General features: G+C 34.3%; 3 protein-coding genes across 11 annotated transcripts; 1 reads left to right on the top strand and 2 right to left on the bottom strand.

Annotated features, from left to right (window-relative positions):
- The first annotated feature begins 3,494 nt into the window (after window positions 1-3,494).
- Window positions 3,495-6,363, top strand: LOC129314260 (aldehyde dehydrogenase family 3 member F1-like). 2 transcript variants are annotated; one of them, XM_054957636.1, is made up of 10 exons: window positions 3,496-4,006; window positions 4,086-4,154; window positions 4,250-4,346; window positions 4,450-4,656; window positions 4,736-4,860; window positions 4,970-5,074; window positions 5,159-5,331; window positions 5,440-5,530; window positions 5,642-5,791; window positions 5,909-6,363. In XM_054957636.1, the coding sequence occupies exons 1-10, from the start codon at window positions 3,827-3,829 to the stop codon at window positions 6,158-6,160; spliced, it is 1,449 nt and encodes a 482-aa protein (XP_054813611.1). In that variant the 5' UTR covers window positions 3,496-3,826; the 3' UTR covers window positions 6,161-6,363. The 2 variants fall into 2 exon arrangements, with proteins under 2 accessions (XP_054813610.1, XP_054813611.1); XM_054957635.1 differs by having other exon boundaries at window positions 3,495-4,154.
- Window positions 6,364-15,068: 8,705 nt separating this feature from the next.
- LOC129313185 (extensin-2-like) lies at window positions 15,069-17,063 on the bottom strand. The gene is made up of 2 exons (XM_054956156.1): window positions 16,541-17,063; window positions 15,069-15,874 (listed from the first exon to the last, which is right to left on the bottom strand). The coding sequence occupies exons 1-2, from the start codon at window positions 17,061-17,063 to the stop codon at window positions 15,069-15,071; spliced, it is 1,329 nt and encodes a 442-aa protein (XP_054812131.1).
- A 3,306-nt stretch (window positions 17,064-20,369) lies between these two features.
- LOC129313741 (E3 ubiquitin-protein ligase BIG BROTHER-like) lies at window positions 20,370-25,895 on the bottom strand. 8 transcript variants are annotated; one of them, XM_054957094.1, is made up of 10 exons: window positions 25,555-25,895; window positions 25,330-25,412; window positions 24,953-25,137; window positions 24,491-24,659; window positions 23,943-24,174; window positions 22,961-22,995; window positions 22,777-22,821; window positions 22,123-22,250; window positions 20,880-20,988; window positions 20,370-20,759 (listed from the first exon to the last, which is right to left on the bottom strand). In XM_054957094.1, exons 4-10 carry the CDS (start codon window positions 24,629-24,631, stop codon window positions 20,706-20,708), a joined length of 744 nt encoding a protein of 247 aa, XP_054813069.1. In that variant the 5' UTR covers window positions 24,632-24,659; window positions 24,953-25,137; window positions 25,330-25,412; window positions 25,555-25,895; the 3' UTR covers window positions 20,370-20,705. The 8 variants fall into 8 exon arrangements, with proteins under 8 accessions (XP_054813069.1, XP_054813071.1, XP_054813072.1 ...); XM_054957096.1 differs by having other exon boundaries at window positions 24,953-25,069; XM_054957097.1 differs by having other exon boundaries at window positions 25,609-25,895.
- Window positions 25,896-26,737: the final 842 nt, after the last annotated feature.

Here is a 26,737-nt window from a genome sequence, read left to right as displayed (position 1 = left end):
TAACAGTATAAACATTTTTAATTATTTTTAAAATATCTGTAACAATTACTCAAGTATATGGTACCTTGGCATAAAATAACCTAGAATTAAAAAAATTCATCAATATTTACTACATTACAATATTTTTTAAAAATAATTTTTTATATTTAAGTATTTGGGCTAAGTCTGACCCTGACAAGACTTGACTTAAATTTTTTTAAGCTAACTTGAACATTAAAACAGTTTAATTTCATTAAACTTGATTTTATTTTATTTTTCTCGATTAGCTTGTCAGGTTTAACTTGAATTACTTGCTTTACTACTCTTAACTATTATTTTTCGATAGTGACCTTAGGGATTTAACATACCCAAGCCTCCCACTCCTTGAGTCATTGATTGGTTATTCCATAAGATTAAAACTATTAAAATTTGGTCTAGACTGAAAATAAGAATTGTTAGATTGGATGTCAACGGTTGTGTGAGAAATGAATTTAGCAAATGCGGAGTGTGGTTAGAGAGTGTGATGCTCATTAGACATATGGTTTTAACATTTGTGTTGGTAATTATCCTGTTGTTATGATTGAATTACTAGCAATTGTTCACGGTCTTCTTTTGCGTCGGGAGAAAGGAATGCAGAATATCAACGTTTTCACCAACTGTGTAGCTGCATTGGATCTACTTTTTCATTGCGACAATGATGAACATCCATTTTTGATATTATTTCCTAGGCTCAAATACTTCTATGAAGGGACTAGGTTATTTACTTGAATCTTTTGTATAAAGAAGCCAATTTTCAAACCCACTTTTTGGCTGAGTATACTTGTAATAAAGCAAGTGAAATCCGTACTTTTGATCAACAACCATTTTTTTATATAGAGGTGGTGGATGATGAAAAAAAAAAATGTCTGGATAGTTTTTATTTTTACTGCTTTTGTTTTTTAGTTCAACTTTGTAATTCAAAAAAGAAAAAAAAAATACTATCAAATTAAGCAATACAATTTTTTTTAATGCAAAAAGTTTAGATAAGTTTGACTGACTCTTGAAGGTAAACTTTACCTTAGCAAGCGTCTTCGATTAGTCTCTCCAACTTATGATATTTACATTATCTTTGGAAGGAAGCCCATAAGTCATTTTATAAATTTAATTTTGTCACTTAAAAAATAATTTTAAGAAAAACGAAGTTCATATTTTTAAACAAAAAGTTAGTAAGTATTTAACTAATCAATCTTTTTTTTTTTCGGGGCCTAATCAATCAATCTATTAATTTATTTGATTTGATTTACGCCAAATCACAAGACTCACAATTGTGAATAATACAATTCAGTCCTTCAATTTATAGGAGACCCCACGTTTAAAAATGTCGGGGGGAAAATGCACTTCACATTTATTCCTAACCGCGAGCCTCACCAACACCCCATCTGTATGGATAGAAGCATTTATTTTTGTATGTCTGTTATGTCCTTTCTGTACAGCATGTCAGCATTTATTTGGTTGCCCGTGATAACCATTGCAACCAAATCAAATTAAAATCAAGGTAAAAACAAAAAAACAGTTATAGGGAAGGGGGTGGGGGGGGGGGGGAAGACTGGAATGCTAAAGTGATTTAAACACCCATAGCATTTTGTGAAATGTGCATAATTTCTTGATTTAGGCAGCAATGTCTTCTTGAGAATTGTAATTATATATACATATATATATATATACTTGTTAATATATTTTAAATAAAAATTGTTATTTTCACAGGTGATATGCATGAGCATTAGGAAAATGCGTTGGGTGTTGCGTCATACCATGCAAAAATCATACTTTTTTGTTTTTGGCCAGAGGCAAAAATCATTCTTAAGATATATAAAAACATCGTCTAATGTCACACAAAAGAGCAACCCACGGTGCGAAAAATGTAGTCTCTTATTTGGTTCAAAGGAATTCACGTACCAAATATTCCAAAATACAACATGAAAAATATAGTCTTATTTTTATAGCAATATATACTAGGGTAACAAATTAATATAGATTGATGTTTTTTTAATAGAGCGTATGTGACCAATAAATTATGCCACAATACATCTCTATGAAAAATGTCCTATTTTTTTTCTTTAAAAACAAACTGTATATTTGATATCAAAAGCCACATTGAATTCTTTGATCACTCTTCCCCTCTGTTCGTTCCCTTGGGTAAGCATTTGGAAGCTTAAACTCCCACACAAATATTGCTTATTCTTTTTTGGAAGTTTCTACATGAAACAATTCCAACATCTGATGTTCTATTCAAGGATCATTTGTCTTCTTCAAATGGATGTGCTTTTGGGTGCCAGGAAGAAGAAACGATATCTGATCTCTTCTTTTCTTGCCTGGTCTCTAAAGCTATTTTTTTTGGTGGCCTTAACTTGAGATCAGATGCCCTGACTTCCCCCAACATTATAGGTTCAATCAAATCCTTTGTTAAGGATCTCACCGATCGCTCTGAGGAAAATCTGGCGCGAGATTTCATCATAATTTTAAATTTAACCTGGGATTAAAGCAGTGCACGAAGGCCGGAAGCCGAGAATCTCAGTCATTATTAAGGAATTTCAGCGTGCAAAAACTTTTCTGGATAATATCTGTACCTGCCAAAATCCAGATCTGGAAGTTCATTCAGATTCGAAGCGAGTCAATCATCAACTACATAATCGTGGTATCCCTCAGCAGATGGAAGGCTGGATCATTTCATGTCTGAAAAAGAAAACCAAGGATTCAATTGTTTTCCAGATCAAGATTCTCTTTGGTTCTGAAACTTTCATTAATCTAGAGTGGAAGAAAAGGAAATCTATGAACAAACCCTTGCTCATCTTTGAATGCATCAGATCTGCACTTCTCTGGATTAAAACAGTGGAAATTAATGGAATTTGCAATAGCGGGACTTTGATCATTGTTGGAAATCTTGTGAACAAACTTAACCTTTGCAGGGATCTGAGATGCGCAATTAAGGAGGATATTTGCAAACTCATGGCCGGGTTCAAGGAGGTCAATATGATTACATTAAACTCTTTGCTCGAGAGTGCAACAAAGGACCCAACGTGCTGGTGTCCAGCTATTAGCATGTTTAACATTCCTTTTATTATCTTTTTTTAATTATTACACTCATCTTTTGTACTATAGACTATTATTCAAAAGAAGAAGCTACAATGAATTGTAACTAATTTGAATTAGAGCCAAATAATCAGGTCCCACTTAAGAGGTAGTTTTTTTAAAAGTGTTTTTTATATTCACTCAAACTGGAGCTTAAAATCTTGTACTTAAATGATTATCCATTATTCTATTTAAAAATATTTGATTTTGAGAATATTTATTTATTATCATAAAAGTATAACTTCATATTACGCTGGTAAAAAAAATTGCATTCCTCTGCATCCTGAGATTAAAAAGAAAAGGACAAGGCAATACGAAGAGGACAACTTTCGAGGGAGGGTAATAAATATTTGCTATAAGATTATATGCAACGAGGTGGTTTGTGAAGGGATTTGAATCTCTTAAACAAGCGATGCCGGTAGAATGTGTGGAGGATGATGGGAAAGAAGAAGCCAAAGATTGGCAAAGAGAGAGGGAAGAGAATAATAAACTACGAGACTTATGCATACTGTGTCTTATTTCAAGTGTTAGATCTCAGGCATGACAAGTCACTTTTGTGAAGGAAAGGTCAAACAAATCAAGCCGAAAGGAGGAAATGAAAGCCAAGCTGACCTCTCATCCACTCTTATTTCTCTTAATCAGATCACATCCACAGCAATGTCGGCCAATGCTGAAATAAATAGAGGTACGTACCGGGGAGAGGAAGAGAAGCGAGGGGGCCATCGATCAGAAATTAAAGATGGAGAGAGAAGTGGAGAGCGTGAGGGAGTACTATGGCACTGGCAAGACTAAAGAAGCTTCTTGGAGAACGTCACAGCTTCAAGGCTTGCGTGCCTTCCTCATCCACGACCAACATGACATCTTCCACGCTCTCATGCAAGATCTTGGCAAGCATCGTCTCGAGTCTTTCCGTGATGAGGTCCGTCACAGCCTTCTCGCATTCTCTTTCTTCTAACTTGTATATTTCCACTACTTCTGTCTCTTTATGCTCACTGCAGATAGGAACGCTGATCAAGTCCCTAAATTTCGCTTTGAAGCATTTGAAAGAGTGGATGTCACCCAGAAAGGTAACTATATACTGCTGCGTAGGTACCTTCCAAGCGTGAAAATTTTTCAGGATTAAATCGACTGTTCCTAATTATTGCTGTTGTGGTGATGGTAGGCTAAATTGCCACGAATAGCACTCCTTACAAGTGCAGAAATCGTAGCAGAGCCATTGGGTCTGGTGCTCATCATGTCATCTTGGAATTTCCCCTTTGGTGAGCATGACCTACTTAATTACAACCAAAATCAAGTTCAAGGCGGGCCTTCTCCAAGTTATACATGTCAAATGAAACTTAACTTTTTTCTTTTGAAAAACAGGACTGTCCCTGGAGCCACTGATAGGAGCATTAGCTGCCGGAAACACAGCAGTCATAAAGCCTTCAGAGCTATCCCCTGCGAGTGCTTCTCTGCTAGCCTCTGCCCTCCCGAATTACTTGGACAATGAAGCCATCAAGGTCATCCAAGGAGGCCCAGAAGTGGCCAGGCAGTTACTCCTCCGAAAATGGGACAAAATCTTCTTCACTGGTAACCCATAATTGACACGCACTCGTCATCATCCTGACTCTTCTCTTTCTCTTTCATCTTGCTCTGGTGCTGTATGCAGGAAGTCCACGTGTGGGACAAATTGTGATGTCGGCAGCAGCGAGACACCTGACACCGGTGACGTTGGAGTTGGGTGGAAAATGCCCTGCTGTTGTCGATTCCCTATCCTCTTCTTGGGACAGAGAAGTAAGTATCTCGCAAGTTCAATCATGTTAGTATTGACAACTATTGCTCTTAATCGACAGCACTGGACTTATTGGAAGTTACTGTTGCTTTCTGTTAAACCACTGATAAGGTGGCTGTAAAACGAATTGTTGTGGGAAAATTTGGGACTTGTGCTGGTCAAGCGTGCATAGCAATCGATTATATTCTAGTTGAAAAGGAATTTGCTTCCACCTTGGTACGTTTCCCCGGCAAGATTCTGCAATTCAGCTGCAAATTTCACCGCTGTGTGTATATTCACTCGATATCTTGGTTTCCTTAGGTGGAACTGATGAAGGTCTGGATCAAGAAGATGTTCGGAGAGAAACCCTTAGAATCCAACACCATTGCCAGGATAATTAATAGACAACACTTCTTCAGACTCCAGAATCTTCTTTCGGATCCAAGGGTCAAAGAATCAGTAATTTATGGCGGCTCAATGGACGAAGACAACTTGTAATTGATCCTCTCTGCTCTCTCCCTTATTGTCTGGGACCAATTAAGTTGTTTCTCACTGAATCTTCTCTGCCAAGAAAAAAATTGATGTGCACAGATCATTTGCAGATTTATCGAACCAACAATCTTGATGGATCCCCCACTTGAAGCGGCGGTGATGTCAGAAGAAATTTTTGGTCCGTTGCTTCCAATTATTACGGTAAGATATGAACGTGTGAATACGCCATACCATTTCCACAGTGTGACATTAATTAGCGGTCCAAGAAAAATGGTGGATGATATATCTGTTTTTCGTCATCATGATCTGCAGCTGGAGAAGATTGAAGACAGCATCAAATTCATAAACTCAAGGCCTAAGCCTCTTGCCTTCTACGCGTTCACCAAAAACCAAGCCCTTCAGGGAAGAATGGTGTCCGAAACATCATCTGGAAGTGTGACGTTCAACGATGCAATTCTTCAAGTATGTATATATATGTATGCTGCTGCTCAATTATCTTTATGACTCGTGAAGTATTGACAATGGATGTTGAATTTTGATTGAGAGAAGTGATCTTTTGATGTTGTTTGTGCGTTGCAGTATGCGGCGGATAGCTTGCCATTCGGAGGAGTAGGGGAAAGTGGGTTCGGGAACTACCATGGGAAGTTCTCATTCGATACATTCAGCCACCAGAAGGGCATTTTGAGGAGAAGCTTCCTCACTGATTTCTGGTTTAGGTATCCTCCGTGGACGATTACTAAGTTTCAGGAACTGGAGACCTCTTACAATTATGACTATCTTGGATTGTTTCTCGTCCTGCTCGGCTTAAAAGCGTCCCCAACACGTCTGTGACCTCATCCTGCCATCCTCAATCCTCTCTTCTTGTTTCATCACTTCTCAGGCTGTTTATAAGCCGTTTTACCATTATTCCTAATTTGCTCTTTTCTGTGTCTTCTCAAGTGTTGCATATTGTAAAAGTTAATCCATTAATGACACTTTGGATGCTCTAGAATTGTAAACGTGCATGGTTATAACTATTTCTCAAGTTACTCCCACATGCATCCTTGCTACTTTTTCTCGATAGCATCATAAAGTTGATTTTTTTTTATCAATTTTAAAATGATTTTTACTTAAAGTATATATTTTTAATTGGAGCATAGTCGTCCTCTTTCATTTTCAGCAGACGAATAACTAATATTTTAACTGTTTGACCCTTTACTCGGTCATAAATAAATTTAAGGAGAATTTCATTAAAGTGGCCACATTTATTTAAATTTAAAGTTCCTAAATGTCTGAAAATTTGCAGCAATTTAAGGATACCGATGACAAAATAGCCCCTCATTTAAATTTATATTAAAAGTGCCATGTTTCACTTATTTATTTAGTTATGAAATGTAATTAATTATCTTATTTTACTTATTTATTTCTCTCAAAGAAAATTAAGTAAAAGTCTGACAATAAACAAGTAAAATACGGCAATGAACAAGTGCATATGGCAATAAACAATAATTTGTAAGTAAATGAACAACATATAATATAGAAATTAACAAATTATCTTAAGATGATTTAAATATTTAAAATAAAAATCAGTTAAATAGGACAATTAACAACATTTCGTAAGTAAATTAATATATGAAGTAGGGAAGTTTTAATATTAATTTAAATGAGAGATAATTTTGTCATTTTTTTTTCAAAAATTTAATATAAAATCAGTACCCCTAAGCTATAGTGTAATTTTAAAAATTTAAAAGCTTTAAATTTAAATAAATGCAATTAATAGGTTTTTATTGAAATTCTCTCATAAATTTATAAATGATCACTTTTACTTTGTTGGAACTAAAAGAAATCCCACTATTTCAGTCAATTATAAAATTAAGTGCATGTTTTGTTTTTTTTAGCTAAAAGTCAGTTTGTCAAAAGTTCATAGACAAAAGTTAATTTAGTAAAAGTAAAATAAAATTTATATTTAGATATATTTTTTAAAAAATTAATTTGATAAACTGAAAGATGTTTGGATCATATACAGTGAAATATGCTTTTAAATATAAAATTAAAAAAATAAAATTAATTTATGATGATTTGTAATTTTTTTATACAAATATAATAATATTAGAAATGTTAAAAAATGTGATAAAAATTTTAAATAACATAAAATTTGGTATGTTAAATAATAACAACAAATTTGATATGTTAAAGAATAATAATATTTTAGATTTAATGTATATTTCTTAAAGTTAATTTCTAAAAAATTTAATAGTTATTCATTTATATAAATTTTTAAATTTAACATATAATAGAATATTGGTAGTTTAATAGAATTTTTTAAAGAAAAAATATAACTTTAAATTTTTGCATTGTTAGTTTTATTTTAGGTCCTTATACTTTTTTTTTTGATATTTTAAATCCCTCTTCTTTTATTTTTGGTGTTCTAAATCCCTTAATGAGTGATATTATAGGGACCTAAAATATTAAAAAATATAAGTATAGAGATCTATAATATAAAAAAAGTGCAATGAATTATAGCAAAACTCGAGCAAATTATAGGGACCTAAAATTATATTTTTTTAAATAAAAAGTATGGACAAGTCATAAAAAATAAAAGGATAAATATAAGTTTTGATTCCTATATTTTACTTACATTTTGCTTTTGATTCCTATACTTTTTTTAGTGTTTTAAATCCCTGCACTTTTATTTTTTATTGTTTTGGGTCCTTCCAAAATCTTTATCCTTTAATCATAGATGGATCGAAAATAATAAAAAACGAAAGTGTAGGACCTAAAACATAAAAAAATATATATATAGAGACCAAAAGCAAAATGTGAGTAAAGTACATAGATCAAAAATTATGTTTATTCAAAATAAAAATTTCATATGTCTAATATTCTTTTGTGCCAAATGGGATTAGTTAATTTGACTTATCAATAGTTTTAATATTTAAACTCAAAATATTTCATTTATTTTTGGTTTCGTATTTTATTGTTTTCTTAAGATCATTTATTTATTTTAGTGTAATTAACAATTCAGGTTGTATTAACTGGTCATAATTAATTAGCATCCTATTTATTTCACACTTAAAGAGGAGGAGGAGGAGGGCTTGGTGGCTCCCGCAAATACACGGGATTGCAAAAACAAATTATCCAAAATATTTCAGTCTTTTTTTTTTTTCCACAGCCGAAATATGTCAGTGTTACTTACGAGAGGGAAAAATTTTTGTTATTTCAATTAATTTTAATGTAAAAAAAAAGATTGAGAAAAAAGATTTGAATCAATAACTAAATAAAAAAACAACAATTAACAAAAATCAATAATAAATATATAAAGAGTATTTGATCAATTCAAGTATTGGGGTTTAGGATTTACCCTATGAGTCACTAATTTTTATCCTTTAAATTAATTATTTATTAATTATGATGACAATTGTTTCTATAGTGTTCTGATTACCTCTCAATTAATTAATTTAATCGATCAATTTCACTGGCTGTCATGTGGCCGTTCTTTCAATCAAAATATATATATATATATTTAATAGCTTATTTTCTTCTTTTCTTTTTTATTTCTTTTTATGTTTTGCCTGAGAAATATCAAGAAATTAATAATTATATGAGTTGATTTTTAACAAAATTTCTTTTTATCTTATAATTTAATGATAAAAGAAAAATACGTGAAAAGTAATTCAATATATATAAAATATTAATAAATTTAATGTAAATCAAAACCCTATTTAACTATAAAATATATATACGTAGTTTAAGAGTGATGAATAGAATTTTTTAAAGTTTTAAAAATCAGACCGATTATTAAAAATTCACGATTCATTAGTTCAATTGTAGTCAAATTGGTTGACATTAAATTAATATATTTTTAATTTATGTATCATAATTAAATAAAAAATATATGCAAGTATTTATATTTTTTTAAAAAATATTAATAAATGCTTGGTAAAATGATATATTATTGATGAATACATGATTAATATTAATTATTCTTGACTATTCTTTATTTAAATTAATTTTTTAAATAATTCAAACTGATTTTTAAGAGGACCAGTCTGATTTTCAATTAATTTTTGACTAATTTTTTCGATCGTTGATTGATTTTTTTATAAACAGTTCTAAAAGGTTAACTGAACCAAACTACAAGTCGATTCTCGATTCAACTGGTCGGTTCAGTTTGATTTTTAGAACATTAGAATTTTCTAAGTTATCCAAACAAAGAAAAATATAAGGATGGATCATTTATGATTTTCCCTGACAGAACCGGCCCTCAGCAGCTCGCATCATGTTAATTATACCTTGCCTTCATATCCATCAAAGCAATTGATCCTTCTTGTCCCCATGCAAGCCTCAGTCCCAGATGCCACAGTTTCCAAAGTGTTCTAATTACCTCCCATTAAATTTCCTTGACCAGCGGATAGTGATTGAATTGGATTGTGCTGTGCCTTGTCATATAGTAATTGAGTCCAAAAGGATTACAAGCTGTGACTCCATAAACTCCCTTTCTCCCTAATCTCTCGACAGCGGAATTCACTGGTAGATTGGCTGGCTGATCTGTCATGCTTCAAAGGGAGCGCGCCCTATATACGGGCTGCTTCTTAGACCTCTGCAGCCAATTTCCCTTTCGTGCTTGTACGCCCACCTGTTACTTTACTTAATTAATTGAACTGGTTACCAAAAAAAGAAGTTAATTGATAGAACACACCTTCATTTTGATGTGATACTTTTTAGACTTGCAAAAATTTATATTATTACTTATTTAAAAATCAATAACAAGATAGCCTCTTATTAAACTCGCATGAGTGTTGTAATTGTTTGGCAACATGAGCGTTGTAATTGTTGGAAGTGTGCATACATATTAAGGAATAAAATGAGCTAGTAAATAAGCTTGGAAGAGAAGTGAACTCACGCACATGAAATTAATCTACACATGGCAATATCAATTGAAAACAGCCAATTCACCTCCCTGTGTACGAGTTAAAGAGGCATTGGATTCTTTTTGCGGATTTAATTTTGTAAAAATCAAAAATTAATTTTGTATCATATGCTTATTCAAAAATCTTTGAATTTGACACTTCAAAGTTTAAAAACCTAAACCGTGTTTTGAATGCCATTTATCGGAGGCTATTTGAATTTAAAAAGACAAAACTAATTTCTTAAATGTCTTAATGTGCCAATGTTCAATAAGTCTCTAATTAAATCGCATTATGTGACTTTGTAATTCTGAAACTGATCCTTAATTGTGTGTTGAGACTGACTGAAGGTGCAGCCACCTTGAGACTGATCCTTAAACGTGTCTGGATATGCATATAATATATGTGTTGTCGTCAATTAATTAACCGCGTAATCTTTTCCTCATCATTTGTTCATTTTATTAAGCTTATTATTATTATTATTCATCAGATAAGGGTGAAACGACAATGCTTCTGATGTGAAATCTCTCTCCAAATGACATCCATTATATTTCTGGGTTTTAATTTAATAATGAACCTAAGCATTTCATCCAATTTATAGGCAGCCCAACTCTCTGGACTATGAAATTGGATGAAGTGATTGGTGGGTTAAAAAAAAAAAAAAAACTGGCTTAACCTATTACACAAGGCGCGTCACTTGGCCTAACCAACATATCTTGTAAGTTGTAACTGAAGAAAAAGTCAAGGCAATGATAAAATTACATTTTTTCGACTCTCTTTACAATAAGAATCCCTGCAACATATTATACCCGTATTAGAACAAATTTTTGCAGCTGGGACGTCTTTGTTTTTTTTTTTTTTAATTAGACTCGCACGAGGTGCATGTTCGTCTTCTCCATGATTAAGATGAGAAATGACAAAAGCTCGGCCGTATTGTTTAGAGTTTAGACATTAGACGTATTTCAGCTGCTCATCTAAATGTTGTTGTCATGAATTGGCCAAATAGTACTTGTGGGGCCCAAGATGAATACGTGGCTTGGGAGGTGGTGCTTCTACATGATGCTGTCACTAGTAATTGAATGGGAAAGACACCTCAACGATGTGAAGACAAGGCAACATATGAGGCGAGATTGTTTGTAAAAGGGGTGTGGAATTTGTGATTATGCTTCTCCTCTCCGTTGCTTCTTTATCTCTGAGCCTTCTCTTGTATTTGTCTTCTGATCTGCACCTCGTCTTCTTCTTATAATTCCTTTTTGCAACTTATGAAATCCCCTGTGAATAACTCTTGATTAAGAATACCTTGAGTTTGTCAGTGACGTCTTTGAGTTCTTGTTCTGCTTATTTTGTTGAGCATGTGACAGTTGTTACCTAAATTAAAATATTGTTTAAAATTAGTATAGTCGGTGTCGGTTTTCTATGACTTCTTCTTCTTCTTCTTGTGCAGAAAATACTCGCTAAAAAAATCTTAGCTGATCCATCGAAAGCTGTTCCTATCCACATTTTCTTGAATAATAACGTTGTTCTATGTATTTGCAAGTTAACGTCAGCAGATATAGAAAAATAAAATCCAACAAAGTTAAAAATTTCACTGTCCGGAAGAGTTTACTCTTGTCCCATTAGGTGGAATCGATGAATGTCTGTATCAAAAATCGAATATAATGGTGGTGTCAAAATTTCTTCTTTGAAGGTGGTTTACGATCGATCATATAAATAATTCGCTATATTTATTTATCGAACCTACAAATTTGGTTCGAGGAACATGCTTCAATTATTTTACAGCAACTACATATATATATATATTCACCAAAAACCGGTCACTGATAATAAAAGTGGTGTCTGAAACATCATCTGAAAGTGTGACGTTCATCTTCGTCCGTCTAAAGTCTTCACATTTCGCTGTTCATCCATAAGGACGGCAAATTTAATTGTCCTTGTACACAATCAAATGAAGCAACCCACCAGAAGGCCATTTTCGTTGCCAAAATATATGAAGATTATATATATAGCATTCTCGATTCAGAAATATTTTCAAGAAATTTAGGAACTCGACTTTATAATTTTTCATGGAATTAACTATATATAGTAGGAGCTGTTTTTGTGCTAACATACTCATATTCTTGGACACACCATAATTTTAAATTGATTATGAATATTATAGATATTAAGTATTGTCAAGTGCAAACTAATATTTATTTATTTGAATAGATCATTACTATTGATAATAAGAGCTCCCTCTAATCCTTATTATAAGACACCTTTAACTACTTTATTGGAATTAATGAGAGTTGATTAAATCTTTAACTTTATTCTAAATAGAAAAAAATTTTAATTTTATCTCTATTTAAATGAAAGTTTTTTAAATTTATATTACTTTTCAAAAAAATAAGGCAATTTATATCTTTTCCCAAGAAAATATGGTAATTTATTTCTTAAACGTGTGTTTCTTTTCCAAAATTTAATTATTCTATATTTTGAGGAATTAACGTTGGTGGATATGAGAATTTGCTTTGACGAATTTTTATCAATTAATTTGTTTTAAAAAAATTATGATAGGCCCCATGCTGCCGGGCTGGGGAAATTTATGAAGGTGGGGTTGGCTCACATACCCGTAACCATAGTCCCATTTTTCACGTGTTTGTGCAACTATAATTTTGCTCTTTCGATATTTCTCCTCGCAATTTATTTTCTATCCAGAGAAGAAAAAACAACAAAACCAATTCATAAATTACGATCCTTCTCAATAATGTAAAGCAGATCCGGAAGGGGCGTCGTCACTCATCAGCATATGGTTCCGTGAGCACATATTTTAAAATTTTAATAGTTAGACATTAGAATTTAAAACCATAAATATAACTGAGTAAAATTTTATGTAATTATTTCTCCAGTGTATTGTTTGGGAAAAGATATCCAGAGAAGCACTGATTTATTATTTCTTCATACGCAAGTTTAAGCTATCATTTTTCAGAAATCCCGTCTCCTTGTAAATATTAAAATTTGACATGTAAATATAGATATTTAATTTATAAATGGATTGAAAAAAATTAATTTTTTATCCAGAGCCTGATTGTTATTCTCCCTATAATTTTCGGATTCAGTCTTATATACTGGAAAAGTACTTATCCGATATACATGTGATGACAGATTTTGTAATACTTAGCAAATGAACTAAAATAAGTGTAAAATTCCTGCAGGCGTGCAATACACTGGTTGCTGAGGTAATTGAGGGCAAATGATTTTAATTATATAAAAACTTCCAGTTTCATACATGGTACGTAAAATGATTTTACCGTAAACTATACACAAATAATAATGCATACAATATAATTAATATTATAAATATCATGTTATGGATGTCCATAACTCATAATCTTTAGGATTTTTTTATCTTTAATGTCCTCGTGAGTGACATGAAAGAAGTTTCTGATTCTTAATAGCTTATAACCTTCAAAGTTTATACAATGCATTATTATTTGTCTCATTATATCTTTGTAACATTAGATAGAACTTGAATGGTTGAAAGCCTATAAATTAAGGTCATGTTCAAAATATATGTACACTAGTAACAATAATTCTCTTTCATTGTTTTCTCTCCATTTCTTGTATTGTCTTATCTTTCTCTACTTTTCATATTGACTATATTTTACAACAATCAGTTAATAAAAATGTTTTCATAATTACATCTATTAGTTGCACACATATAAACATGTATAACATTCGATATTCAAAATAATATAGATCATATATGTTGGATAAAAGCAACAATATTATATTAGAATAAGTGAGTTTTAAATTTTACAAATAATTAAAAGTGTTAATAATAAAAGTTAAAAATTGTCTTATCTTTCTCTACTTTTCATATTGACTATATTTTACAACAATCAGTTAATAAAAATGTTTTCATAATTACATCTATTAGTTGCACACATATAAACATGTATAACTTCCGATATTCAAAATAATATAGATCATATATGTTGGATAAAAGCAACAATATTATATTAGAATAAGTGAGTTTTAAATTTTAAAAATAATTAAAAGTGTTAATAATAAAAGTTAAAAATTGAGTAAGTCATTAATAAAAAAATGCATTTTATTTTGATTATAAAAAATTGTATTAAATACATAAACTTAAGTATCTAATTTTTCTTTCAAAATTATGGTTGATTTATTAAACTACAAATCCCCCCAATACCAAAACCACTTGAACACAGGTTGCCTTGTGTTCATGTGGAGAGACCAAGACCAAATTCTCAAAACATGCTAAAGCCCAAAACAATGTATGAGATATTTCTTTTACAGAACTCAATAAGGCGATTAGAAAATTAATATTAGCCTTAAACTCGGAAAATGTAAACTTTTGTTGCACAACATACACTAGAGCCATGGAGAATGAAGAGGATAACATATTAACAACACAGTGGTATTATAAAATTTTTCTTCAATCATTTAGAATAACGGGTTGATTACTCTCCACTCAAATTTTAATTTCATGACTCAATCTCGCAGGGAAGGGATCACAATAGAATGAAGGTGACAAAATTATGTTTGATACAAAAATTCATGAAACCAAAGCTCTAAATTTCATTAGGAAGTAATGCAAAATATAAAAGGGGTTACGTGGCGATTAAAGATAGCCGGCTAACATAGTGTAAACAATATTACTCATGAACATCATGCAAATAAAATAGAAACAATACATTTGACAATTTTATTCAAACAATTCAAATCAACTAGATTAAAGAAATCTTAATAAACTTTTGGAGGTGAAGGTGAGTTGTAGAGGTAAGGATATGATGAATTACTGAGGTAAGGATGAGGTGGACACTTAAATATGTAAGGAGAGGGTGTGGGAACTAGTAGACATATGGAGGAGGAGGTGCTGGAGATGATAGGGGTAGAGGCTCGTAGTTTGCAGGATGTGAAGGAGAAGGTGGAGACTTGTAGACATGAGGTGGAAGAGGTGATAGAGATGGTGGTGGAGGAAACTTATGAACGTATGGAGATGGTAGAGAATGTGATGAAGGAGGTGGGAACTTGTAAACATGCAGTGGTGGAGGTGATGGAATAGGTGGAGGAGGAGACTTGTAAACACGTGGTGGAGAAGTTGGTGGAGGTGGAGACTTATGGGCATATGGAGGCGGTGAAAAATGTAAAGGAGGAGGTGATGGAGATAGTGAAGGTGGAGACTTATGAGAGTATGGAGGTGGCAAAAAATGTGAAGGGGGAGGTGGGGACTTGTAAACATGCGGAGGAGGAGGTGATGGAGTAGGTGGAGGAGAGGACTTATAGACATATGGAGGCAATGGAGAACATGAAGGGGGAGGTAACTTGTATACACGCAGAGGAGGAGGTGATGGAGAAGGTAAAGGAGGGGATTTAAAGGCATATGGAGGTAGTGAAGAATGTGAAGGGGAAGGTGGGGACTTGTAGACTTGTGAAGGAGTTGATGCAGATGGTAGGGGAGGAGACTTATGGGTATATGAAGGTGGTGAAAAATGTGAAGAGGGAGGAGGGGACTTATAAACAAGCGATGGGGGAGGTGATGGAGGAGGAGACTTATGGGCATATAGAGGCGATGGAGAATGTGAAGGGGGAGGTGGGGACTTGTACACATGCGGAGGAGGAGGTGATGGAGATGATGGAGGAGGGGACTTAAGGGCTTATGAAGGTGGTGGAGAATGCGAAAGGGGACGAGGGGACTTGTAAACACATGGTGGGGGAGGTGATGGAGGAGGAGATTTATGGGCAGATAAAGGGGGTGGAGAATGTGAAAAGAGAGGTGGGGACTTGTACACACGCAGAGGATGAGGTGATGAAGAAGGTAGAGGAGGGGATTTAATGACATATGGAGGTAGTGGAGAATATGAAGGGGAAGGTGGGGACTTGTAGACATGTGGAGGAGGTGATGGAGATGGTAAAGGAGGAGACTTATGGGTATATGAAGGTGGTGAAAAATGTAAAAAGGGAGGAGGGGGCTTGTAAACACACAATAGGGGAGGTGATGGAGGAGGAGATTTATGGGCATATGGAGGTGGTGAAGAATGTGAAAGGGGAGGTGGGGACTTGTAGACTTGCGGAGGAGGTGACAGAGGAGGGGAGTTATGGTCATATGGAGGTTATGGAGAATGTGAAAGGGAAGGTGGGGACTTGTAAACATACAATGGAGGAGGTGATAGTGATGATGAGGGCAAAGACTTATGGATGTATGGACGTTGTGCAGAATGTGAAGGAGGTGGTGACTTGTATATGCTTGGAGGTAATTTAAAATGTGAAGGAGGTGGTGGGGATTTGTAAACTTGTGGAAGAGGTGATGACTTGTATATACTTGGTGATGGTGGGAAATCTGAAGGAGGGGATGGGGGATTATAAACTTGAGGTGGAGGTGAAGGAGACTTGTAAACATATGGTGGAAGAGGTGGTGAAGGTGAAAGCAGAGGGGGTGAATTAAAGATATATGGTGGAGTAGGCGATGGAGATGGTGGTGGAGGGGATTTGTAGGCATAAGAAGGTGGAGGTGAAGGAGACCGTGGCGGTGGAGATTTGTACTTGTGAGATTTGTGTGGTGGGTGGGGATTAGGGTGTGGTGGGTGGGGTTTGTGATGAGATTTGTCATCAGCAGCACTAACGCTAATGGCTAAGCAAAATGTTGCTGCCAACATGAGTAGAGGCCGCTGCGTCGGCCCTTTCCAAGTTCCCATCTTCTTTTGTGTATCTCCACTACTCTCTACTTGCTTCCCACAATGTGGATCCAACCCTTTATATAGTTGAAGCCCTCCGCCATGCCTGACTAGATTTCTTAGTTCAACGCATTGACAGCCTGGAATCTTCAACATCCCAAAGTCTCCCATTCATTTGATACTTCGTACAATATGGGCTTTGATCTAAGTCAGAAGAGAGAGTTGGCGAGGGCGTGACTGGATGAGGCCTATGTGGATATGTTAAATTATTGCAGAAGCGTGTTTGTGCAGTTAGTTTTGATTTTTTCCTTTGCATTTTTGACACCTCAGCTGCCTTTGAGATGTTTTAGAAGTGTGACACATACATATTTACCACGTCAAGCTAAACACTAGTGTTTCTTTACTTGATTTTCGTAATGGTACATAGTTTTTGGACAGCAACACAAACTTTTAGCACAATAATTCTATTAGCGAATGAATTGCTTCTTCAGCTTACCAGACGTCTTTGTCAATATGCATGCTAAACAGAAAATGATTAGGAAAACGTTAAATCAGTCTCTATCTTACAAAACGCCTGCATGTATTCAGCTTTATTGGGGTATATTATCCATTAGGAGATCATTCTTCTATTTTGTTGACGTGCATCGGTTAATGAGCATTAATTTGATGGTGTCCCTCATACAAACGGTAGAAGTACTGGAAATGAGCTCGTTAGTTCAAGATTAAGGAGGAGCTCATGATCTATATACGTCATTGTAATTCAAAACTGGGCCACATGACCTGATACAGTGTATGTACTCATCCCTCCCAAAAACGAGTGGCAAACAGAAGACTCCTGATGAATTATTGAATTAAAGAAGAAAAGAACAGGAGAAGGAAGGAGAGCTGCAAGCTTTTGATCGATTTGAAGACGTTTGCAGATAATTATAAGGCTCTAATACGACGAGCGTTTCACCCTCCACCTCATTACTCTTTCTTAATGGACATTTTAATCTGTGTTCAACATTGTCTTGTGCAATTTAAACTGTTCTTATGATCATAGAGTCAATTCATCAAATGAAACGTCTTTTCACATGAATTCATACCATATAATATGATTGCGTCAATTCGGAGTTGGAGCACCATCTATACTTCAATTTTATAGAGCCTAACGTAATGTTCTGACATGTTACTTTCGTTGACTTCCCTTTGATTATCCTGCCCACAAAATGAAACGAAAAAAATGAAGTCTCCCTTCCACATGTTGTCTACTTTCTGGGATACATCTGGGCTCGCTCCATCACGGCAACAATATGCTCTAGTCTACATATTAAAATTTTGTTAAAAAAACCGTCACTTGGTGCTTCTGTTATCGCAGCTTTTTGCCCTCAGAGTTCGATTGCAAAAAAGTTTGGCTTCCTATCATTCAATAAAAAAGCCAAAAAAAAAAAATTTAATTCTCCAACTTTTAATTTACTTATAACTCAGTCCTTCCACTATGATTTGTTGTGATTCAATTCCTCAACTCTGACTCGCTTATAACTTAGTCCCTCAATTTTTAATTTACTTAATTCAATCATTATTTTTTAATTTTTTTAAAAATTTCCTTATCAAATAAAAGGGATAAAAAATGCTCATATATTGTTTTAAAATACCCTCCTTTTGCTCTTTGATATGAGATCTAAACTAATGTAAGAAAAAAGAATTAATAAAAGTTGAGAGACTAAATTATAATTAAGTTAAAAGTTGAAAGATTGAGTTATAAACGAGTCATAATTCTTACAATAAGTTATAGTTGAGGGACTGAGTTATAAATAAATTAAAAGTTGGAGGACTAAAAAATTAATTTTTTCAAAAAACAATTACAAGTTTACAGCGTCTGGAACTCCTCAGTGCAGTTTTAAAATTCTATTTCAGATCTCCCATCAATGTGTAGATAATTGTTTCTTACTAAGAAAGCCTGCAATTTGTTGTAGATATATGAGCTCACATGTGCAAGCAATGGGTTCGTCTTCTCCGCGACAGAGATAATTAGAGAGAGAGAGAGAGGAAGTTGTGGAGTACTACATCTATATTGGAATATATTTCAGGCGGTGATCTTTCATACCCTAATATTCCTTCAGATTTTTGTTTAGGGATATCTTGAATTGTCGGTTGGCCGGCTTTCATCATATCATACAGCGTACAGTTAATATTGGTTAGAATAATTTTAACTTGCAGTTGTTTCTTTGCACATTTCCCTCATCTCAAGGCACACAGTTCACATAGCATCCTGTGTTACTGCTCAATTGAAATGGAAACCAAAAACTTGAAGAACTGAAAGGTGATTTTTGCCTTCAGTCACGGTGAGTTTTGGAGTCCACAGCTTTATAACTTGTGATTAACTTTCTTCAGGGATCTCTTGCTTCACGCATTGCCATAATGAATTGTCTTGCTCACCAATAGAAAAGAGGTAAACACAACTAATAGTGTATGTTATTTAAATTTCCCAAAACTTGGCCTAAAATTCAACTATAGTATACGCCATGCAAGTGATTTTATTTTTTTCTTTTTTTAAACGCCAGTAAAAAATATAAATTATGTAACAACATAAATCATAAATAGTACGACTTATTTTGAAATTCTATACGATGCAATACTCACGTTAATTTATTTATTAAAATAATACCATTTGAATGCTTTAATTACATTGACATATTGTCATTTTGACGAAGTCATCAATCATTCCATTAAAATAATAAGTATGCAATAATTATCGCATGCTCTTATTGACATTGGTGGTATTCTTCTGCTCCTTTTTATAAACACTTAAAAAGTTTTATAATTAATCGAGGATAAGGATAATAGGTGAAAAAAATTAACGCCTTGAACAAGACATATTTACTTAGAAAACACGCTAGAAGTCCTTGTAATAAGGATTGGAGGAAGTAGCATTTATAATTCTTATTAGTACAACCCTACAGACTGGTTTGATTTGTTATAACCAAATTCCATTAAAAAATTTTCTAGAAAGTAACTATTTATCAATTTAATCATTTAAATATAAAGACTTAATGATAGTACTTTCGGCATCTGAGATCCGGAATTGGAAGCATAAACATGAGTTGTACGCAAATCTTAAACGGAGGTTGCTTTTTGAATCAGTGCATTGCACAATTAGATCATTTGTATCTTTCAAGACAGCAATTATCAAGGATGCATTTTAGTGTGCACTGTGCTTCTCTGGCTCTGCACTAATTTTGATCCTTCAGCTAATCAGCTTGATCCCGTGTATAGACCAACTTGATATCCTTCAAAAAATTACATGACTTTTTACACGATGTTGTAACTTACCTGTCTTTAAGCATATAACAACCTTGTAAATGACTGCCACACCACGTATGATGATTTCAGTTAGTTCATTGTCACTAAGTTCATGCAAAACATCTCCTATAGGATAAATTATGACAACTTAGCCTTCAAGGAAGCTTCAGACCTAATCTTAGCACAACAGAGACATGTTATTGAAGGTTTCCGTTAAAATAGCCTGCAGTTGTGGCAAACATGTCGAGTTGACATGTGATACAGGTGAAATGAAGGCACACTTTATAAAAATATGAAAATAAAATAAATCCAGCCTCTCCAACACAACTATGATGCATTCTCATGGAATTTTCTTTTTCCCCCTAAAGTTAACCCACGTTATAGCTCTCATGTGAAGTAGATTCAAGAAACCCCACTAGATAATACCTGTCTAGGAAAGAAAGAAACAAATAATTTTGTATCTATCTAGATACCCAAACTCAAAAGGAAAACGCGAATGGATGCAGATCTCTTGAATTCACTGGCAGGTGATCATTTGCGTTTTGACGTATCAGAAAACACCTCTGTGTAACATATAGGGCAAGCCTTGAACAGGAAAACATTGAACACAAGCAAGAAGATAAAAGGTTAGCTATTTCAGCAGATAACAATTGTACACTGCTAGAACGGGGAGAGTACTTGACAAGTATGAACTCCTTGTCTTACCTTGTTGATGCTAAGCCATGTTGTTGCGCACCCAGCATGATATACATGTTTGCAAGGTAAGGTGATCCGTTTTTCCCCTCTTGCATATTCCATCTGGCAAATCACACATCTAAACCAGAAGACAAATTAGATCAACAAATTAAGCTAATGGAACCAAGACAAGATCTAGATACTTGAACTAATCCTCTGCCACATATATAATAGATGCGAGAAGGAATCAAAGAACTGCTCTAAATCATATCCCAAGCATATATCCTAAGGGTTCAAGTGTCATACTCAGTCCCTTTGTTACTTAACATTGGTAAGAAGTGCGCGCGTGGAGTATAGATAATAAGACATCCTATTATTTAGATACCACCTAGGTGGTTCTCCCATTTGATGTTGGTCAAAAACAAATTATTGACGTGGCATGAATATTTTTGTGCTAAATTTTGGTGGGAGTGGCTGTTGTATGGCCAAGGCCCTGCTCTCATTAAGAGTAGGGTTAATTCCCCACATCCGTGAGAATTGTACATGCGCACTCGTAGACAAATAGAACATTCCATTATTGGGGCACCACTCACATTTGATGCCTTTTCATTTAGTGTGGGTTTCAATTAATGCCAGTCCACAATAAAAAAGAAATCAAGAAGATGAGCATGAAATAAAGAAAGAGAAAAAAGATCCCAATTTTAAATCACACAAAAGAACCAATGACTGTATGATCATAAAAAGTTACCGATCCTATCTATCCTGGCTATCCAGTTAAATGTGAAAAGTTTGTTCTGATTTACAGCTTATGTCGAACAAAACTTACACCTTCGCCAATTGAAAGACTACTTTAGACCAGATTAGAACTGTAAATCGATGGTAAAATTGTTTATTCCCTAAAAATCGTCTGAGCCTAGAAGAATTTATCCTGCAGATTTTCTTTCCACTCCACTTTATTCTTCTTTAATTTGTAGTAATTTCCACACGCACTGCCGAACCAAGTATTTCAGCAAAGCTAGCTAGACATAAACTTAATTACTAAAGATAAACTCTGAAAGCAGAATTTTTAATCCTTACAACTAACTCTAGCATCATAAGAAATCAAATTGTTTAAAAACAATTAGCATGCAGTATATTAGTGATGAACTTTCAAAATTAGAAGCAAAACATTGGTAGATCCAGGAAGAAAAGATTAACAGAAAACGTTTGAATAGAAATTAAAAGAAAAATGAAAAATAGCACCGAAGAAGGAAAATTGCAAGCCTAAAATTACCTCTCATCCCGTGATTTTTTGCGTAAGAAAAACCCGCACTTGTACTTTGAAACTGGAAGCAGAGAAATCTGTTCTTGGGAGAGACCACGGCTTTGAGTTCCCACAGTCTCACCTAACTCAAGTAATTCCTGAAAAGGTAATATGTTATTAATATGTGAGAAGAAAGTTAAAGAATTAAGCAAGGTCTAAAGAGTCAAAAGTCCTTTTAAGAAACTTTCTAATGCAAATGGCAAACGTTTCCTTATTAACCGTTCTACTTAAGGCAATCTAGAGATAACTGTTAGAAGAAGCATCTTGGATTTTAAAGTTGAAATTTAGCTAGTAAGGAGATATAATAAGAATGTCAGGTTATTTGTGAAGTGATTTGACCCAACAATATTGTCTCAGGAGTAATTATCTCCATGTGGCACAATGATTAGTGCAAGAGGGTAAGGTTTTCTACTGTTAGTGAAGCATAACACAACAACCAAGGTAACATTAAATAAGTAATCACAAAAGTAGGCTCATATAATTAATTAGTTTATCTTGCAAGACTAAGTGTGTGTCTGGAACTTTGGCTTTGCACTCCAAAAAATAAGGCATCTAACAGCTCTAATTTGAGGAAGAGAAATATAAAGACTTATAACACAAGAATTTTGAGCCTCCCACTCCAACCTCATAGGACATGTTGTCAGGATCAATATTGTCTTGCCAAGTGACCTGCAAAGTATTAAAAAATGGCTCAGATCATCTTGTATTGTGCTTCCCATCGATGGATAAGCTATGGGTAACTGAAACAAACTACTTAAATATTCAATGCAATTAATAATTTTATGAACCAGACTTTCGGATGAAATACCTGATAGTCATGGGAATTATGACGTCTTCTTGGGCCTGGAATCAAAGAAAATAAGTTATTTAGTTTAAACCAAAGCACTTATACAATATGTAGAATCAAAGTGACAAATGGCAAGGTGACAAGAAATTCTATTGCCATTTCTCTACCAAAAAGGAAAAAAACTCAAAAAGGTTAAGGGTCCTGCAAGAATTAAGATAAATAAACACTTTTATATGGACTGACTACCATAATAGGACTCTGCATTTATCAAAGTCATTTTAATCTTGTTTCTCTTTTTCAGTAATTGAAAGATAATAAATGTCAAAACAAATCAATTTCATCCTTTCATAGAAAAACTAACGAGTTCTCATAAATGTTTAGCATTTATTTCCTTAGCAATGATTGGTGAAGACATACATAGGATAACAATTAAACAAGTTGTCTACTTTTTAAGTTTTTATACCAGTATAGTGTAACAGAAAGATAAGATAATTTACAAGACAACAGGAGTTTCAATCTTACAAAAACGTTGCAAAACATAGAAGAGATACCAGACTAATTGAAGACATTTTACTTCCTCAATATGAATAAAAGCTCTGTAGTTCAGCTAGTAGTTTCAAGAAGATACTTCCATGTGCAGGAAGCTGTACTCTTAAAAATACTGATGTGGATAAAAATCAGTGAACGGGATGCTTAATTCTCCTACATCAGATTTCACCACATTGTTATGTTCGCGCAGGAATGAACACTAAAGAAACTTACGTACCCTAAAATACAGTAATGGGAGTATAAACTGCAAATGCCATGCACTTTCTGAGGAATGCATACGTGGTCAAAACACATTGAATGAACAAAACTAGCTTACATTTGGTAACCCCACAGATGACTATAATTGTAGTTATAACATGCTAAACTGGTCGTTTTGTTGTTTTAATAATGCTGCTAGTGCGATGGCCTTCTGTATATCAAGAAAATCATCTCCAGATGAAAATTAAGAACTTACATTCAACAGAATTGTCTCGTGCAGGGTTGTTTACACCCTCACCCCATTCTGCACTTGCTGCTGCAGCATGTTCACTAAATATTGCTGTGTTCTCGGAAGGCCTTCTGTGTTCATCCATCAGTGGATCATGATTATTCACCGCATAACCATCACTGTAACGAGAGTATGATGTATTCTCAGGCTCAAATGGGCCAAACTTGTACAAACTTGTAGTTGATGGGTACAAGCTCTCCTGTGAATATTAAAGTAGATTTTTAATACTTCAGTTCTATTAAAGTTTCAGGTTGCATTCCATTCATAACAGAAGAACATTAAGAAAAATTACAAATACAGATAAGTATGCAGTGGTCTGTTCTATTATGTATACATAAAGAAATTTTGTCGGTTTAATATGGCAAATTGGGCAAGGATGCAGCATATATCAAAGTAAGCAAAGTCTTCCCAACAAGTCCACATAGACAAAATCAGAAAGATAAGAGTGCAATAGTTTCCATCAATCAGAAAAGATAATTTCTCAAATAGAATCTAGGTTATGTCTTTGTGGGCACCTGAGCATGTGAAGCACCAGAAAAAATGAAATTGACATGTTCGTAGGTTAGACCTTCAAAATATTCAATAAAGCTTCCTGCTGTATTGTAGGGATAGCTGATATTGTTGTATTGGACCTCCATGTGTGTGCTCCAACTCATTTTGAATTCTTTCAGTCAGACAATTGCTCTGCAGCGTGAAATTTACAGTCAAGTACAATAATATGCATGTTAGTGCAAAGGCAATGGGGCGCACATAAAGAAATACAAAAAGGCTTCTGTTCAAACATATATTTGCATCAAATATGGGAATCTGATTCATGGATTATTCAACAAACTTCCTGAAATTCACTTAAACAAGATTTAGTGTCCCACTATTGAGCTAATCCAAAAATCTAAACCCGCATAATTTAAATCGATAGGGATAGTCAGTGCATAGCGTACAGTGAGAAGCCAAAGCCGTTTTGATAGTTAAAGGCTTACAGCTTTAAGACCGCTTATTTACGTCAACCTCAAGCATCATAATACATCGTCAAGCATGCCTAATCATTCATTCGGCATCAAGAACTTCCGAATCAACCAAGGAAAACACTGGTACCACTGCGTATTTTAGACCCAAAATCTTCCCAATCAATCCAAAAAATCCATACGAAATGTGTTCTGTTTTGCTGCTCAGAAAATGCAGTACAATATCAAATTAAGTATAAATATTTAATCTTTTAAGACAAAAAATATTAAATAAGGTCCAGAAAAAAATCAAGCGACACTGTGACATGTGTGACTCATCAATCGAGATTTCGCTATTCAGTGCTGTGCACTTTCCAAAGAAACAATCTAGAAAACAGAAACCACAGGAGTACCTTATTAGACTCTAGCGCTCTCGAACATCAAAGATTATTCCAACTGGACTATCCAGGCAGAAAAATCTCGGTGCTTCCAGATTCTATTGCAAAATCATCGGTAAGTAACAAGCGAGGTTAGTCCCGAGAGTGAATGGATCGTAAACAGAAAAGTAGGAAGGAACAACAATGACAAGCATCAAAAAATTCGGATGAGATGAAGAGCAGGAAAGCTCGATTTGATACCAAAGCTATATGGATTGGTATTAAAGTGCCGACAACGGTCACTTTCGCAGATACCTTCTCTCTCACAGACAACAGCGCATGAGAATGAGAATGAGAGCGTCTTTGTTAAAGAATGGCTCTGTTTTGTAGCGCGCCCCCCCCCCCTTCTCTCTCTCTCTCTCTCTCTGTGGCTTTTCTCAGTGGTTTCAGGAACACGCGAACTTCGTTAGATAGATTATGATCAGCTGCATCGCACCTCTTTCTTCAACTGTTACTGTTTTCATTTTCCATTTTTCTTTTTCGAGAAAGAGGCAGAGAGAGACACTCAAAGAAAGTTTGCTCTTTTATGAAAATTATGCTTGATACCTCTGGAATAGAAGTTGGGGGTTAAACTACTTTTATGTAATTTTCTTATTTCCAGCAATTATGAAATTATACGAATGCTGCATAAGAAATATAAACTGCAGGCGGCAGTTGTTTTTCTATTATTAAGATGATGGCAAGTGGACCCCATCAATAATTTTGCCCAACAATATGCATGCACAGAGATTAAATGGGACTCTCACCGTTAATTCCCCCTCCCCCCCAAAAAAAAACCCACCCACCCACCCACACACACACACACACACACACACACACACACACACACTAGATTCTCTGTGGAGACACCTGGTGGTTGGCCGGTGTTCGGAAATTGAATTCTGAGAGATAAATGTGGTTAAAAGGTGGTGACCAAACAAAACCATCCCAACCAATTTGTTACGAGTCAAGCTTCCCTTTGGCATTCAACCATTTCTTTTTTTGTTTTCAAAAACAAAACAAAACAAAACAAAAACTGCTTTAATCAACCAAGCCCTATGATTCTTGTAAGTCATAACTAAGAGCTACGCTTGTTCCCTTTCCTCAAAATGGAAAAGCATCTTGAATGTGCCAGGCCATGGCCACGAAAATATAGCCCAACAGCCCAACTCATTTTACCAGCTTCAAATTTCTGTGTAGAATAAAAATTATCAGGCTGAAAGGAGCTTGTGAATTTTGATGGCAATGAAATATAATGAAAATGTGCGTGTACAGTTTGATAAAATTTGGAGAAGTTTATGTGAATTTTGATTTATTATGTTAATTAAAATGTGAATGTCGGATCATGGCATCTACGTGGAAGGGCATAGGAAAGAAAGGACATCTGAATCTGATATTGTGAGAG

The sequence above is a fragment of the Prosopis cineraria genome, unplaced genomic scaffold, assembly GCF_029017545.1.
Source record: "Prosopis cineraria cultivar Desert tree isolate PC_DT_omini unplaced genomic scaffold, ASM2901754v1 PC6, whole genome shotgun sequence".
NCBI classification, from domain to species: domain Eukaryota; kingdom Viridiplantae; phylum Streptophyta; class Magnoliopsida; order Fabales; family Fabaceae; genus Prosopis; species Prosopis cineraria.
The sequence above is the reverse complement of the archived record's forward strand: the minus strand, read 5'-3'. Positions and strand labels throughout refer to the sequence as shown.

Coding starts and splice junctions, on each gene's coding strand:
- LOC129313185 (XM_054956156.1), bottom strand. CDS start 17,063: ATGGGAGACTTTGGGATGTTGAAGATTCCAGGCTGTCAATGCGTTGAA. Junction 15,875..16,540: donor AGATTTCCCACCATCACCAA/GTATATACAAGT, acceptor CACCTTCATAAG/CCCTTAAGTCCCCTCCTCCA.
- LOC129314260 (XM_054957635.1), top strand. CDS start 3,861: ATGGCACTGGCAAGACTAAAGAAGCTTCTTGGAGAACGTCACAGCTTC. Junction 5,075..5,158: donor AGGAATTTGCTTCCACCTTG/GTACGTTTCCCC, acceptor TGGTTTCCTTAG/GTGGAACTGATGAAGGTCTG. Junction 5,792..5,908: donor TCAACGATGCAATTCTTCAA/GTATGTATATAT, acceptor TGTGCGTTGCAG/TATGCGGCGGATAGCTTGCC.
- LOC129313741 (XM_054957093.1), bottom strand. CDS start 24,631: ATGAGTTGGAGCACACACATGGAGGTCCAATACAACAATATCAGCTAT. Junction 24,175..24,490: donor CTGGTGCTTCACATGCTCAG/GTGCCCACAAAG, acceptor TAATATTCACAG/GAGAGCTTGTACCCATCAAC. Junction 22,822..22,960: donor ATAATTCCCATGACTATCAG/GTATTTCATCCG, acceptor AATACTTTGCAG/GTCACTTGGCAAGACAATAT.